Here is a 16906-nt window from a genome sequence, read left to right as displayed (position 1 = left end):
AGTGTTTTGGTTGTCCCGTGAAAGAATTCTTCCACGAGATGAGCTGTTAAAACTAGCGGTGCGAGGCATTCAGTTACCTTCCACTTTCCGCTTGTACCTCCTTCCGATGCTGTGCGTACAAAAACGCGGCCTCATTTAGGAAGTGCAAATGCCGTGAACGTCGCTTTAGACACGCCGTTTCATTTTTTCCCCCAAGAGCGTCTTTTTTTCTCCACTACGAACTTAGCCAAGCCTGAGCGCGCACAGCTACATCGACTCGTGCTTCAAAAGACGCCGGCTAGCCCTCGTCGTCAGTCTTCGCACGGCGACAGAACGGTTTATGAGCCCTGGCAGGGGGAAAGGGGCATTGCGGGTCACGTTGAGCACTTTCTCGGACGATGCCACCTTGTGTTCATCCCGAGCGTCTTTCTGCCTCTGTTTATGCCGCCGCCATCATCGCGAGCTGTCGCACACGGAGCAAGAGCGACGGCGACTCTTTTCCTCCAAGCTCGCGCGTTTTCACGTCCGCTACTTTCGCCTCCCTGAATGTCACGCAAGAGAGAACGCGCCTGGGCTTGCGTCCCGACGCGTTGTCTGCTCTGCGCGCCTCGTCTCAGGCGGGCAGCACCCAGGCCGCTTTGTCTCCGGCTGTCTTGTCAGGGTGGCGGAGGTAAAGAACAACTCCGCTCAACGTTCGGACAAGCGCGCTCTAGGCCTGCGTGGTTAGCGCAATATGAGATGGGTATACTGTCGTAGATGGACTGTGTCTCTGTTAGCGCCTTCTTTTGTTAAGGGCCACAAAGCCGTTGCATGGAGTTGCAAGGCCGAAAATGCTCTGCAATCTCGTCCTTAATAAGAGAAGGTTGTGAGAAAATATAATACAATGTATTCCTCTTCAGTCAGCCACCTGAAAACGTTGGTATGGCGAAGGAACAAACGAATGAAGAAAGACAGGAAGCAGCAGAGTGGAGAAAAGCAGGGACTTTAGCAAGTTGAGAGTAACCGGCATGCTACCCAGCGCTGCGGGAAGGAATTGCTGCGTTTGGAAGGCAAACGTGCGGAGAAAGCGAAAAAAAGGGGGACAGGCAGGGCACACTCCACGTCATAGTCAATCTCAGGCGATATACGACATCAATATTAGTCTGCAACCATTTATGAATCTCTCTTGCTCTTAGCACTTTTGTCGCTTTCATTCGCGATTTTGTCGCTTTCACTCAAACGGATGCTATCGTATTCGGTCGGTGATGAAAGCGAGCAAGAGCGATTGCGAATGATCGTTTCTGCATATCGTAACACGAGCTGTCCCAGAAGATTCACTGTCAGGTGTCTTCACAGCAGACTGGTCATAAAGAGTGTTATCAGCGATTTTCATACGAAAAGAAAATTACTGAGTGAAAGCTACTATTAGCCATAACGACCAAAACAGAGTCGTCTCTTTTTTCGGAGTCTAGTCGCTATTAGAAAAAGTAGTAAATGTGTTCAGGTGGTGGCGGTTCTTGTCTAAGCTACTTGTTGTGTTTTATATGGTAATATTCGGCGTTGTCGTTTGACGTTCGTTATCAACATCACGTCTTGATGGGGTATATCATTATACGCATGCACTAGAGTCAACAATAACACTTTTTATGGAACCTTGTGACACGGATAATTCAGAGCAGAGTTTGCAAGCAAGAGTGAATGCATAAAGTATGCAAAACCATTGTCCTTCATGCACTTCATAGATCGTTAGTTTTTACGTTCATAATCAATAGTGAGATCAATAGTTTCTACGCTGTATACTACAAACAGTAGTTGCTTTACGTTTTGATAGAGGGGGGGGGGGGGTTGATGGGTGAAATTGTAAGCTTAGTAATCATTCACAGTTTTAGCGCATAGACAGTAGGAAGCTCTTATTATTTTACAAATGTCGTTTTTATCTTATCAATTTCATTTTATTTGATAATTTGGATTTCTACTAATTTGCAGCACAAAAATAATAAGCTGGTGAATGAGGGTTGCCGAAAATTTTGATTCACTTTGAGTGACAATGCAAAAACCTGATTTTTTTGGCCAAAAATAAATAGCCTTCCTAGAGATTACTGGCCAATTTTAATTGCAGCCAGTTTATAAGATGTTGATTAGGTGCTACTGCAAAATGCGTAGAAGACTGTCTACAAGGGCCGACAGGGTGCATTTAAAGTATTTTGACTGCAAGAATTGAATGAAGGAATTTTTTTCTCAAACTGTCTCGTTTTGACCCACACAGCGCCTCATTTTTCCCCGCAGGGGGCGAAATGAGACATCTGGAGCATTTTTATTTTCAAAATAATAATTCGAACAGTGGCAACAAGGCAATATTTGTGTAGCACATACATGTACCCAAAAGAAATTGTCCGCATTGATGTTTAATTTTAAGAAGGAAATTCCATATAAATATTCACAATTTCAAATTTTTGGTCACATTTTACTCCACCCTACCCTAACAGTCTTTACGTTTCACAGCGATGGCCCCACCGCGGTGGTCTAATGGCTAAGGTATTCGGCTGCTGACCCGCAGGTCGCGGGTTCAAATCCCGGCTGCGGCGGCTGCATTTCCGATGGAGGCGGAAATGTTGTAGGCCCGTGTGTGCTCAGATTCGGGCGCACGTTACAGAACCCCAGGTGGTCGAAATTTCCGGAGCCCTCCACTACGGCGTCTCTCATAATCATATGGTGGTTTTGGGACGTTAAACCCCACAAATCAATCAATCAATCACAGCGATGTTTTGCCTACTTCAATCAACCTCGGGATCGCTGTTATCATCCGAAACGGCACTCATGTAATACGAGCGCCTCAAGGATCAAGCGTGCGGGTTTGTCGAACGACTGATGACAACACAGAGATTGCTGTACCAGCATGCGACCTAGGAGATCATGTGTTGTTGATCGCTTGCTGTTTTGTGATTATATAACGCACAATTATATGAACGACTCGCATCCAATTTTTAGCACATAACGAATGGCACGTCTGCCAGGTGGACTTAGTCACATGTGACTCGTGAAAAATTTTATAATAACCAAAATAATGGAACGTTTCTTGACGAATAATTGCAGATGAGGTTGTTTACTTCAATAAAAGAAGTTATATAAATTTTATAATGGCGTTCGTGAGAAAAAATATTCAAGCTTCAGTGTTTTTGGTAAATCACTTGCGTTTTGTCACCAATAGGTAGCAAAATGAGCCATGACAAAACAACAAAATTTATTCTAAAAGAAAGCGATGATATCAAGGGCAATATCTATCAAATTGAATCATCACGTGTTTAGGTCGTTTTGAGCAATACTTATCTGAAATACCGATATTTTGTGCGGTTTGCATTGTTTGGATTATTTTTTCTAAATTTTTGTTAACTAGGTAAGAAAATAGTGAATTGATTCGATTCTATATTACTTGTTCTTGGGCACGATTAAATATTGCGATTAAGAAGGGCACTGCCATTCACGTACGTCGTGTTCTTAAGGTCAAGAAATCGCGAAACTGCCAAAAAGGCATTTTTTTGTTTCCAATATATATATACATATAAATGTGTGTGTGTGTGTGTGTGCGTGTGTGTGTGTGTGTGTGTGTGTGTGTGCCAATTTTTTTTACAGAACTAATTTCGGAAACATGATTCTGACTGAAATGCTTATTTGTACAGTAAATTGCATCAAAGTCAGGAATGGTGCCCCAGACTTCGTGTTCAATTTTCTGGACACGCACTGCACTCGATTTCTGTGACTATTCCACTGCATAAAACAGTAAGCTCAGCCTTTGACACCGCAAAAACTTTGCGTTACAAAAATTACGTTCCTTTGCTGTTGTTGCATGTCGAAGCACTAGACATTTGGCCAAGCAAATCTGAAGGTTTAGACTCTGGCTGAGTGGCATGCATGCATGGTTTTGTGTGTGTTTGTGTGCGTGCGTGTGAATAGATTAACAAGTTAAGATTGTGAGATATATATGCATGTGCTCGCTCTGACACAACATAAGCTGCTTCCACCGGTTAGTGAGCGAGTTATGCACGATATGTGCTGTGGTGTTTAAGCATAAAATGTTTTTTAGCACACGTTGTCGAAGGTGCGGTGACGATGAAACGCTGGTGTATATTACTTCCTCCTGCCCTGCGCTCACCACCGAACCATGCATGATGGTCAGCCGTTACTGACTACTCGGTCCTGAGCGGACGGTGTTCGGCCGAGACGAGTCTTGCCAAGGGGTTCAGTTCAGAACAGTTTCATTACGGTTCTGTAAGCTTTCAGGACGTCACTCCACGGCCCACATATCAAGGTTGGGACTAATATCAACTTGAAAAAAATATGCTTTACTGGAAGCCATTTGATGCTCACATATTACCTCGATTAAAGGACAGCCAGCAAGTTTTTCTTCTTTACAGATAAACAAAAAAAAATGAGCTTGAAACAGTCTACGCAGACAGGAAGCCAGCCCAACTATGCACTCTAAGAAGTTAATGAGGAAGAGGGCTATTGAGGTTGCTCTTTTAAAAGACAAAAAATGAAAGGATGGCCTGGAAACGTCAAAACAGCCCCGTTTCCGAGCTAATCAGGGGACAATACAAGATGCGATAGTTTTCTAATATACAACTTGTCTTTATTGAGCATTTATATCTAAAAATCCTACGCAATTGCCGACTCTTGGTTGACATGAATTGCGTGGCGAATGCGTAGCGTGCCAAATTACGTACCATTGACACGAAGCACAGCGGAATAGGCAGTGGTCGCCGCCTGGTTCTTCACCACGCACGTGTAGTTGCCGGAGTGCTCAAGCTGCAGGCTGTCGGTGGACAGCATGCTGTAATCACGCTCGTTGTGCACGTTGAGTGCAGCTTGAGAGCTCGGAGCGCCGTTTTCCACCACCGGCACGCCATCCTTGAGCCACGTGAATAAAAAGGGTGGGTCGCCCTGGACCACAGTGCAGAATACCTTGATGCGCATGCCAACCTGCATGTCCTTGCGGAACTCGTAGTGCGAGATGACCGGAGGCTCTGCAGAAAGCATCGCAGTGGACCACGGATTAGGTACGACTGTCTAAAGAATTATGATGAAGTGGGTCAACATACTGATGGTCGGTGTTGGTAGGCAGCAGCGCTGTGCCAAATTGTAATAAATAGTAGACATAATCGCTAAAGACAAGATCACTTTGAAATACATCTTTTAATAAAATTAAAAAAAACACCCTCGCTTCTTTTTAGTGTTCGCTTATTTATTTCTCCTTGGTGAATAAAGGACAAGATATATAGAAAGATAGATAGATAGATAGATAGATAGATAGATAGATAGATAGATGGATAGATAGATGGATAGATAGATAGATAGATAGATCAAGACAGGCACCATTTCTTTTGTTGGCAAAGGAATGCTTCGCATTTGAAAGTATGTATAGCCAGCGTTGAGCTAACAGCAAAAGTATTCACCTAGGGTAATGCTTTTTACAGATGTATGCTGCACAGCGCATTATTATAGTTAACGCAGATTTAAGTTTCGATGTCTTTAAAGGAACTCCGCTTTATTCGATATGCGTTTGGACATAGCAGCCAAGACCACATTTAATTGTCGTAGTTAGAATAACATACCAAAAACATCTTTTGACTGGGTAAAGCAAGCTCCTTACCACCTTTATCTGACGCGATAGCGTTAAAGGGCTCGTTTTACAGAAATTCTGTCTTCTGGCGTCGGCGTCGGAGGGGAAATAGCGGGTTGTGAGGAAAAAATCATAATCTTGTCTGTAACCGAAATATCGAAAGAGATGCGAAATAAATCAATACTGAAAAATTCCGTGTCCGCGTGAGGCTCAAATCTAGGCCGCCTGAGCGACAAGCGGCTTTTCTATCACAGAGCCAAAATATTTATTGAAACTGCTCTGGAAAAAAAAGCGTACAATCGCGCCAGGCAGCAAAAGGTGTGGATCGAGCAACTAGTGCGTGTATATAGGCATTATGAAGCGCTGAAACACACGTAACTATTACGCAGAACTATCATCAAAGTGAACAGCTGTGTAGGTTTGCGTGTTGTACTTAAGATATGTTTGGGCCTTTCGCTCATTCGCGAAAGGAGTAATGATAACGTAGTGGGCACTAAATAAGTGTACTTGCAATTGCCATTCAGTGATGCTACGAAACGACCAGTGTTACGCGCACAGTCGGCCGTTTTCTCACGGCATGGTTGAGGCATGCACCGTGGACTAAAGCTAAGCTAGCAGTTCAGAAGGCGATGCGTATGAGGCTCGATTACGCTATCGAGATCTGCTCTTGAAGGCGAAGCTCAAGCGTCCTCATTTTTTTTTTTTGGTTTTGCTGTTGCTTTTCACAGTCTTGTAAGTGAAATATAATGAACAGTACGACCGAATATACTCGCTTACTTAAAAATACACTTTACAAAATGGCAATAGTATTAAGCTAAACACATATAAAGAAAGTACTAAAAACAGTATTAAAAATAACACACGCACATAAGTAACTTATAGATATTCAGCAACACATCGAGAATCTGTTATGCAGAGGAGCGGAAGCACGACGTTTCACTTGAAACATCGATGAGGGTCGAGAAACGGAAGGTCAAAGATATTGTAATGGGACCGAGCTCATTGATAGGTGAGCCTGAATACACTAATACCGAGTTTTTGTAACAACAGTATGCAAAAAGGCAACAGCCTTCTCTCTCTGCTTTGTTATTTTTAAACACGTCATTGTTTATTGAAAGCTAGAAAGACAAGGAAAAAAAATACGACGCAAGAAAACAGTAGATAAAGTTAGTGGAAGCTCAAAGATGGAGTTCGTGGTTCAGAACTTTCATCAACTCAATAGATATGATTTACCAAATGTCCTTGCAAAACGCGAAAAAAAATTGGGCAGGTGTATAGACAAGAATAATGAACTGCATTTGTAGTATATACAACAAACAGTGGAAGTCCGTGACTGGAACGGCCCGGATAAAAGCGCATTTAGAAGATCAGACAGGGACTCAAAGAGAACACTGACACTTTGTTCTCCTTTTTTCACCATCTCCCGCTTATCTCACTCACGCAACGGATTTTCGTCATTTATAAGACGTAATGGTTTTCGACAGAGGGAAATTCAGATGAGCGGCGGGTCGCGCACGACACCTTATGAAGGAAAGATAAATTGACGTATATAGTGCTGCGCCATTGTGTGAAGAGTATCTCGTACTACGCATGCAAGCAGAGACACGAAATCAAAGAGGCTGCGCAAGTACAGTGTTATGTCCACCTCTCGGAGGGCATATTATTTCAGATTCAGCAGTCTTAACAGTTTTACACGGCAGGGCTTTAAATGCAAACGACGCCACAGAATACACCACACTGTTTTTTTTTACAAAATGTCTATTTCACGGCTTACATGGATGATTGATTTTTGGGGCCTGCGGACAAAGATCAATCTAACCCACTCCGCGATTTGCTCTGGGACTCGCGGTCACGCAGTGCTTTTATATTTCAAGTGCACGAGAGCCATGAGGCGGACTTTTCAAACTTTGTGAGTGCATCAGTGTTTTCATGTATCGTCTGCATTAGTATCTCATATACTTATAAATAAGCAGTGCTTTGAAACCCCATGAATCCTTTAGGCTAATCGTGTAAACGATTCCGTAACAATTATCGCTAGGGCTTAAGAGGACTGGTCATAAAGTTCTGATCGTTTTATGCGACCGCACAATGAAATGCGAGCTTTGTCAGCTTGCATCGCCTCTTTTCAGCTCGCCAGTCTGAATGATCTTCGCTGACAGCAGGCTGAACGCGCCATCCATGTACAATGTTTTCGAAAAAGATCTACGAGGTGTCTTTTGTCTCAGTGCGCCCCATTGCCTTGCTGGCTGATGAAATCTTCGCGTATTATATAGCAGAGTACATGGAATGTGCGTGGTTCCTTTAGCACTTAGAGTCCGTTTTATATTCTTAATCGACACGTTTCAGATTAGTGGCGATGCTTAAAGAGCGCCTAATGACAACAGAGAAGAAAACGTTACGAGCACTTACTTTGAACGAGCCGTTTTATTTGGAAATCGATCCACATATACATGGCGCATACACGAGTTTCATTGCTCACGGCAACTTTAACGCGCAGAGGTCACATGATTTATATCTTTTGTCAATTTTGCGATTCATATCGTCTCAAATAGTAAAAGATCCAATAGTAGCCAGTATAAATCACGGTGACTTCATCAAATGCACACCTTAGGCTACATGTGGACATAATAGCACTTTTCTTCCAAGGAGAAAGACGAGTTGTCTACACTGATAGTAGAAAATGCCCTTATTTTCGCTACCTGAATGTACTGACAAAGCTAAGCAGTCGCATTAGATCTGAAGATCACGTCTGCGATGACTGACAGCTGTGTTCACCGCTATCATTGCACAACAAATTTGATTGGATTTGCTTTTATGAGAAAAAAAACATGATGCAACAAGGAGTTCAGTCATTTGCAAATTGGGCACCGTACTTTCACCAAAATAACCACGTGGCCAATTTGCCCTCACATTTTTTCGAAGAACAAGTTGGGATATGTAAAAGGCAAATATACTGAAACACTTGCAGAGGGACATACCGCACATTGAAAATGGGAAGCGAGCACCCATACGCCTTCACATATTGTGTTTGGTACAGGTACACAATACAAAAGCCGGTACAGAGCCGATGGTGCGGTCTTTTATCTGCGTCAAATTATCAATTAAAGAGACAAGAGAAAAGAAAATTCACCATCGAAATTAGCTAACAGACGCGAATGACGCTGATATCAGCCAGCATAGTGGCGTATTAGCGTTATACTCACGTTGCTACCGGGCTAGCAATCTTTATGCACACTTCGAGGAATCCGTTGTCAAAGTTTCATTGAGGTGCCTTTGACAAGAAAGGAGCGATGTAAGAGAGAGAAAGAGAGAAAAACATTTACGCACGAGTGCAGTACGTGAACAAGAAAATGAGCTCGTATAAACAAAAAAAAAGAGTGTATATAGGGTAACACATATCAATTACGATCTGACACGATACGATTTCCCATGCGGGCAGCTTCCACAACGTTGAATTGCTCAGAAAAATGAAGTAAAAAGGAAACATGTCACTGTGTTGAGCCACATTGAGAGCCAGAGATGATACGCTTGCTTTTATTGTTTGATATTACCGTCGTTTAGTAAAATCAAGACACCCTCGAGGGGCCGTTTTTTGTTTTTAATTTTTTGGAGAGAATAAATAAACACATGTCCTCACATGTATGAAAGCTGTCTTCTCTTGGGAAGCGCATGGAACGCTGCGCCGCATCAATTCCCTGCTATCAGGCGACGTTATGAAGAAACTGAAAGGCCTGACAAAAGAAAAACTAGCTATATTCTCCCACGAGCTTCGAGAGGACGTGTTTTCCCCAAACACGTTTGACGTTGTTCAATAGGAATAAAAAATTGGGCAAGTTGCATTGCGTGAATGATTTAGCAGTGCAAAAAGACCCAGACAAAAGAGGAGACCAGACGACAAGCTCGCTGAGGATGAGCGATCGTGGCATCTGGTCTCGTTTCTTACCCGTGTCCTTTTGCGCTAATAAACTTCACATTGCTCGTTTACCCCTTAAGTTCTTTGTCCAAACCATTTGGACAAAGAACTTAAAGTCACCAGGTGATAAAGATCAATGTAGGCATATTGCCCGAAGTGCAGAGAGTTATTATGCGTATTTAACGACGTTTCCCTTAAATGGAGTTTTTTTCCGATATAATGCTGATTAAGTAAAAAAAATGTCAGACCGCAACAAGAGCATGATCACGATGCTAAAAAGTATGGTAAAATAAATGTTGTACATCGACAGATATTAGCCTCACACTTTCGCGTACCGCAGCGGGCCACCGATGCGTGGCAGAAGGAGCTACGGTAGGTACACAGAATGTGCATCTTGCGGAAGCATGCATATAGGGCACCAGAAGCGCATTGAGTGGCAAAAGAAGAAAAGTAAAAAAAAAGATAGATGGAGGGAGGGTTGTCATGAAAGGAAGTATCGACCGCGACTATGGCAATCTACGCTGGGAAATGACTTCGCTTTCCATGTGTATTTGTAGAGGCAAATAGAACGCCATGGTAATACGTTGAAACGGGGAGAAAATGAAGAAAAAGGTAATCATTACACAAATGGAATACGCAATTGGCGACCACTGTGTTGTGTCAACATGAAATCAGAATTTCTGCGCAAAGACATTTCATGTAAGTGATCTGCATAATGTCGCGGAGACTGTGAAGCACCCTCCCCCTTCCGCTTTGTTCCTCAGGAGAAGAAAAAATTGGTAGATCCCACGTACAGTGGGAATCGATCATATGTGAAGCACGAATGAGGAAGGCTGATATGTCACTTTATTATCAGCACAACGTTGTGAGGCAGACGAATGTAGTCCACAATAAACAAAAGTAGAAATGTTATGCGCACTAACGTATCGAAATAAGATGCAAGTATGCCATTTATACTCGCGTAACCATGGCACCACTAAGTTTGTAATACCAACACCAGCAGTGGTGGGCAAATTATTCTGTACATGACTTCCATGTCATGACTATCATGTTGGTTTCTGGCATTTGTGTATGTCGTTCATTCATGTCACATTATAGCAAATTAAGTATATGTGAAGCTAGCGAAACGGCCGTGAGCGCACCATGAGAGTGGCGTGTAGTCATGACTTACATGACATTCATGTAATTATTTCCACGTTAAAGCTTGTCACTTATGTTCGACATGCAGTCTTGTCATACAATAGCAGTTTTGCAATATGTCATGCGAACGAAACAACCGTAACAGCAAAAGAGCAGCAAAAACATAACACGTAACTCATGAAATTCATGACATACGTCATGATTTTCATGTTATGACTAGTCACTTATGCTCGTACTACTGTCTTGTTATGCCATGCCTATTTCGGTACAGGTTCCATTATTGAAACGGCCAGGAGAGCTAAAAGTCGTAGGCAGCTGGTAGACATACATACATACATACATACATACATACATACATACATACATACATACATACATACATACATACATACATACATACATACATACATACATACATACATACGTACGTACGTACGTACGTACAGACAGACAGACAGACAGACAGACAGACAGACAGACAGACAGATAGATAGATAGATAGATAGATAGATAGATAGATAGATAGATAGATAGATAGATAGATTGATAGATAGATAGATAGATAGATAGATAGATAGATAGATAGATAGATAGATAGATAGATAGATTGATAGGTTCAAAGTCACCGTAGTTCGCTTAGAATTGCTTCGCATTTAAAAAAAAATTAAGAATGCCTTAGAAATTAAGAATGCTTTAGTTGCTATGGTGGCAACGTTCAATGGCTGAACGGCTGACGAGGTAACGGTGACATTTTTTTCATTTAAAGCACGTGGCAGCCAGCCATAAGCAAACAATGTTCAGATTTCTAGCACACTTTCGGTCGTGCCTATTTCACGCAGCACTGTGTCTACATAGCAGTCGTCGAATTCCGTGCGTATGTGTCATTTCAAGCAGGCATCATGGTCCGAACCATTGTCATCAAGGCCGAAACGCTGAGCGATATAGCCCGAAGAGTGTCGAAGATGGCGCACCCTAAATTCATTTTGAGCGCAGTTTTAAATAAATTATTGTATTAATTTTCAAGAATCATGATTCCATTATGAAGTACGTCGTATAGAGGGTACCTTAGAAGGCTTTTTCAACGTGCAGCTCTCTTATTTGCGCCCAGTTCACTAGCTGTAGATTTTTTTGCATGTCATTCCAATGAAACCCACATCCCCAGTTTCCCTACACCCTATATTCATTGGGCTATCACGACCAGTTTGATCCGTAGTACATGTGTTCCATGTGGTAGCCTTCGATATCCAGAAGAGCTGTGGTATTATGAACTGTACGTGACAAGCTCAACGTACCGATTGCGACGGTATAACGCTGTAGCGGAGAAATACGAAATGATCTTTGTGATCGTGGGATCAGGGTAGGAGCAAGACTCTTTAGCGAAAGCTAGTACGACTTCTAATAATCGCTGGAACTAATTATGGTGCACTGAAAATTGGCCATTCGTATAAAATAGTCGCTACAAACAGTCCGCAGAGAGTGCTTGAAAAAATAAACGAGATAGAAAAAACGCCAAAACTCTTCAACGATGAACAGTCGTTTTGAACCCGCCCGTAACTTTTATTTTATAGTGCAAGGTTGCCTTTGTTTGACACATTTTGTTACCTTGCTTATCGGGACACCCGTTATCTATTTTTGCGCTAGAAATGTGCAGCGCAAGCATGTGACCACCTCATAAATACCATATACGAACGTTTATTCCTTAAGTTTCACGCGTTTTATTTTATGGGCGAAGCTCCTCTTAGTCTAACTTTGTCCTGGGTCGGGCGCAACAAGCAGTATGAGACAAACCGACTAATAAATAGATGGACGGGCGGACGAATGGACAGACGAACGCATGAATGGACGGATGGACGGAAGCATGGATGGACGGGTGGATGGATGGATGGACGGACGCATGGACAGACGGACGACGGACGCACTGAGAGAGAGACGAACAGGTAGACGGGCGGATGAACGAATGGATGGACGAACGAACGAACGAACCGACAGACAGACAGACAGACAGACAGACAGACAGACAGACAGACAGACAGACAGACAGACAGACAGACAGACAGACAGACAGACAGACAGACAGACAAACGGACGGGCGGACGGACGGACAGACACACAGACAGACAGACAGACTGACGGACGGACGGACGGACAGACAGTCAGACAGACAGACAGACGGACGGACAGACAACAGACGGGTGGGCGGGCGGGCGGACGGACGGACGGGCGGGTGGGCGGACGGACGGACGGACGGACGGGCGGATGGACAGACGGACGGACGGACAGACAGACGGACAGATGGACGGACGGACGGACGAACGGACGGACGGACAGACGGACAGACTGACAGACAGACAGACAGATGCTTCGCCAAACTCATCATCATTCACTCCGTGTATATGCAGCCATTTTTTTCATCACTATCTTGATCGGAAGCTTGGACTCCCGATATTTTGTATGGTGCAATAATAATACAATAATTGCCGGTGCTTACTATACCTGCCTTTAGTTGACTGTTTAAAGGCCAACTGCAACGAAATTTTACTTGGGTAGAAACGGCTATAAATACTTAGTACATATATGGTAAATTATGATAAGGAGAGTAAAAAATCTTGCAGTCACGTATTTAATTTATAATTGCGGCTCTAATTACCAGCAAGCAGATGATGCGGAGCTTTAGTGGTGTGCCCAGGCAAATCGGAAAAACCGTACATGACGATTACTACAGAACATCGCCGCGTCACTGCTTGTGAGCACTGCTCCCTGCCGGTGAATCGCTCTTTCCTGCGTTGAAACCGCTTTCAGTGCAGCGCGTTTGAAACGCGTCTGTGCGTTTGTGCTGCCTTGACACCGCCTATAGCGTTTCACACAATAATATTGTTGTATGAAACTCTATGGCGCCGCCTAAAGACAGCGCGTTCGAAACGCGTTCATGCCGCACTGAATTCGATGGCAAGCCAAGTTCAAGTCAAGCAGCGTTTCTGAATACTGGGGTCAGACCATAGATTTCGGAAACTCTATGGGTCAGACATTAAAAAACCCCACCAATGGAAAGCCCGGACCAGCGTTCGATAAGATGCGAGTTCACGGAACTTTCCTAAGTTAACATAGAAAAAAACACACGCACTAAGGGGTACGTCCGCGATGTGTATGCTCGAGGAGCACGGAGCAGACAATTTTTCTGTCATACACGCCACTTCCGGTCAGCCATAATGGCGTCGTTTTTTCTAGGTTTGGTGTCAAAAACACCGTTGTTTGCAAGCTTTTTTTTTTAAGGTAAGTCATTGTATCTCGAAGGCGACATTTGACAGGCAGCACTACCTCTAGCTACAGTACCTAAATAGTGACTTTTTGCGGAGTGCCAAATGTGGTTGCAGTTGGCCTTTAAATAATCTAAGGCGTCAATTAGCAGTCTAATCATCGCCAATTCCATGGCGAGGCGGAGCAAAACAGAAGTAGGAATAAAATAGTGTCCTTAACTTGAGTGTTACTGATATTTAAATAAGCTAGCTAACACTTTGAATGTGACTCGCAGAGGAATATTAAGTCGTATGGTGCTAATACCTTTTAAAGCCATCACTGCACGTATTATATGCGAGTTCCCTGCTTAGGCGCACTCGTAAGTAAAACGATTGTTATTTTTTTTATATTTCAATAAAATGTGCTCGCACGTTATCAGAGCGGTGCGTTCAGGGCCTCTTGAATGAACGAGCACATGCACCTTGGCACATGCTTTAAGCTTGTGCACGTTATACCAGAGCGCTTAATCTCGCATTCATTGTTGAGACAGACAACCACTGTAGGCCTAATGAATGTGATAGCGGAATGAATATAAATAATATGCAAACGAGTAGTTTGCCCTTTTGACTGCAGAACGCCGCTTCGTCTCTATGACCTAAATATGAATACGCATGTGCATTGTAATAGCAGTAAGAAAAGTCGAAGTTACGAAGACGACAGAAGTGAGAAGCAAAAGGAAAAATAAAGAACATATAAAACAAGACGGAGAGAGTCAATACAACCTAGTGACATACAACTGAGGCAAAGTACAGAACAACTGTAGAAAAAAGAACTGAAGAGACAGCGCTGAAATCATGCAGTTGAGGAAATGGGTTGTTAATCAACAATCATACTCTAAAGATTTACTATAAAAAAAACAGCCAGCAAGACATCAAAACAAATGCATAGGCCGTGCCCTTAGCACTGTGAAAAGCCATTTTGGTCCACTGCTTTGCAGATGCGAGGGCTAAAGGTGGTGAGAGAATAGGTTGTCCGTATATTACGGCTTACTTCACCGTATCGTCATGCAGCAGATTATGCTCGTCTTGAACGCAAGCGTCCAACCACAGGGTCAGCTCAGCCAACCATTACGCCTTCTGCGGACCAGCTCTGTTTTCCACTTCCTTGTTCTTTCTTGATCTCTTAGGCTGATGTGATGCACATTTTATTTCGCGCTTTCTTAGCATCACACGCCTGCCTGCTTTCCCTTCATGATGATGTAGATGGTGACTTGTGAGGGTTTCTTCGAGCGTCCCACTTCAAGCAACTAGCCGCGAAAAGAACGAGCAATGTAGCGCTTAGAAGTTCTTTTCTAATTTTCTGCGCTGCTTCCAACAACTGAATAACCCCATAGTGAATCACAAAGACACAACTTAGAGAACGCTTGCTTTTGTGATGGCTGTTCGGCAGTTTCTCCTTGCTGTTGCCGACTTACAAATTTTGTTGCTCTAGGAGAGCGAAATCTGGCCTTTTCCAAGTAAATGCGACAAATGCGAGCCCGCCAGAAAGTTTGGAGGAATTATGAGACGAGTCATTTGCAAAAAATGAAGAGTGGTTTTCAAAACTCTAAGATAAAGTACAACCCGTGTAAAAAACAAAAAAAAAACAAACGAAGCATAGTAGAAGGCAAAATGCTCCCGACAGTGGCATAAGCCTTTCAATAGGGAGCGAATTAAAAAAAACAACTGTTTTTTTGTAAATGTAGGCGCACATCAAAGAATTTCAGATTGTCGAAATTAATGCCCAGTTTGCCACTAAAGCGTTCCGTCTAGAATCGCTGTTTTGGAAGGCGCTCAAACTTGCCCTATAAGATGGTACTTTCCTACTTACTCAGATATTTCCAGCCCCCGTTCACTATACTCCTTACAAAAGCGTCAATATGTTAGATAGTACAAATAACATAAAACTGTGTTGTTCACTACCATTTTTTTCGGTTTGTGAGAACTAGTTCAGAGGCTTTTGATTGATCTTACGGTCAGGCAGAAACGGCAAAAATGACTTTTGCCCTTGAGTGAAGCACGGCTTATGCAACTGATGCTAGTTGCACCCCCATTTCTTACAGACAAGGTGTTTTCTCGCTTCATCTAAAATACTGAAAGACATACGCATGTGCTAGATGACCACAAAGGTTGCTAATAAAAAAATTACTACTACTACTACTACTACTACTACTACTACTACTACTACTACTACTACTACTAATAATAATAATAATAATAATAATAATAATAATAATAATAATAATAAATTGGCGGGCGATCCACGAAGTAAATGCTGATGATGGAGCGAAGCTGCTTGGAAGATTATGAAATGTCAACGAAATGTTTATTAGAGGGATTACGGCGCTGCGAGGAAGCCACCGGGGCACGCCAAAGGACGCCGGTCTCGTCGGTCTTGCCTCGCGTCATACTCTAGAGCGCTCACGCTTTTTTATTATTTTTTTATTTGCATAGCGTCACCGTGTCCGACCACAAAGAAGAGAGACGCGCGCATGGCATTCCACACATACCCTCCCCGTCTCAGTGGGCGCAGGCGTTCGCAAAACACACTTTGGAATTTACAGTGCGACGGACGCACGGACGGGCGGATGGACGCGAAGAGTACGGTCTATTTTTAAACAATATGCTTGCTATGAACGCTTTATGTATACTGTATATGGAACACCTGTGTTTCGGTCAGACGCGAAGTTACGACAACGACTACGTCCACGGACATGATGCGAGCCTAAGGAGCTTCACTCCAAATAATATCAACACGCAAAGTGACAGAGGCCGAGAACGTTTCTTGCGAAGCAGTCAGTGAGTAGTTGTCTGTGCTGAAATTTTTTGGACTTTGAGCTGATCATTTCGAGGTGGATCAGCGCGTTTTTCAAGGGCAGTTGTTGTGTGCACATTGTGCGGCTGCCAGGCACGTCGACTACAGTGGAGTTTAGAGGGTAACTGATCGTCTTACGTAACCTCAGCTCAGATATTAGAGCACAGGCGTCAGTATTATTAAAACGAAGT

At 43.1% G+C, this 16906-nt stretch overlaps 1 protein-coding gene across 6 annotated transcripts in view; it reads right to left on the bottom strand.

Moving 5' to 3' along the window:
• LOC119176937 (cell adhesion molecule Dscam1) overlaps nt 1–16906 on the bottom strand; it is a 640641-nt gene that overhangs the window by 232400 nt on the left and 391335 nt on the right. For all 6 annotated transcript variants that reach the window (XM_075878151.1, XM_075878149.1, XM_075878150.1 and 3 more), the window contains one exon: nt 4680–4979. In XM_075878151.1, the coding sequence (XP_075734266.1) occupies nt 4680–4979 (300 nt within the window). The remainder of the gene's footprint in view (nt 1–4679; nt 4980–16906) is intronic.

Source organism: Rhipicephalus microplus, chromosome X (assembly GCF_043290135.1).
Source record: "Rhipicephalus microplus isolate Deutch F79 chromosome X, USDA_Rmic, whole genome shotgun sequence".
Taxonomy (NCBI): Eukaryota; Metazoa; Arthropoda; class Arachnida; order Ixodida; family Ixodidae; genus Rhipicephalus; species Rhipicephalus microplus.
The sequence above is the reverse complement of the archived record's forward strand: the minus strand, read 5'-3'. Positions and strand labels throughout refer to the sequence as shown.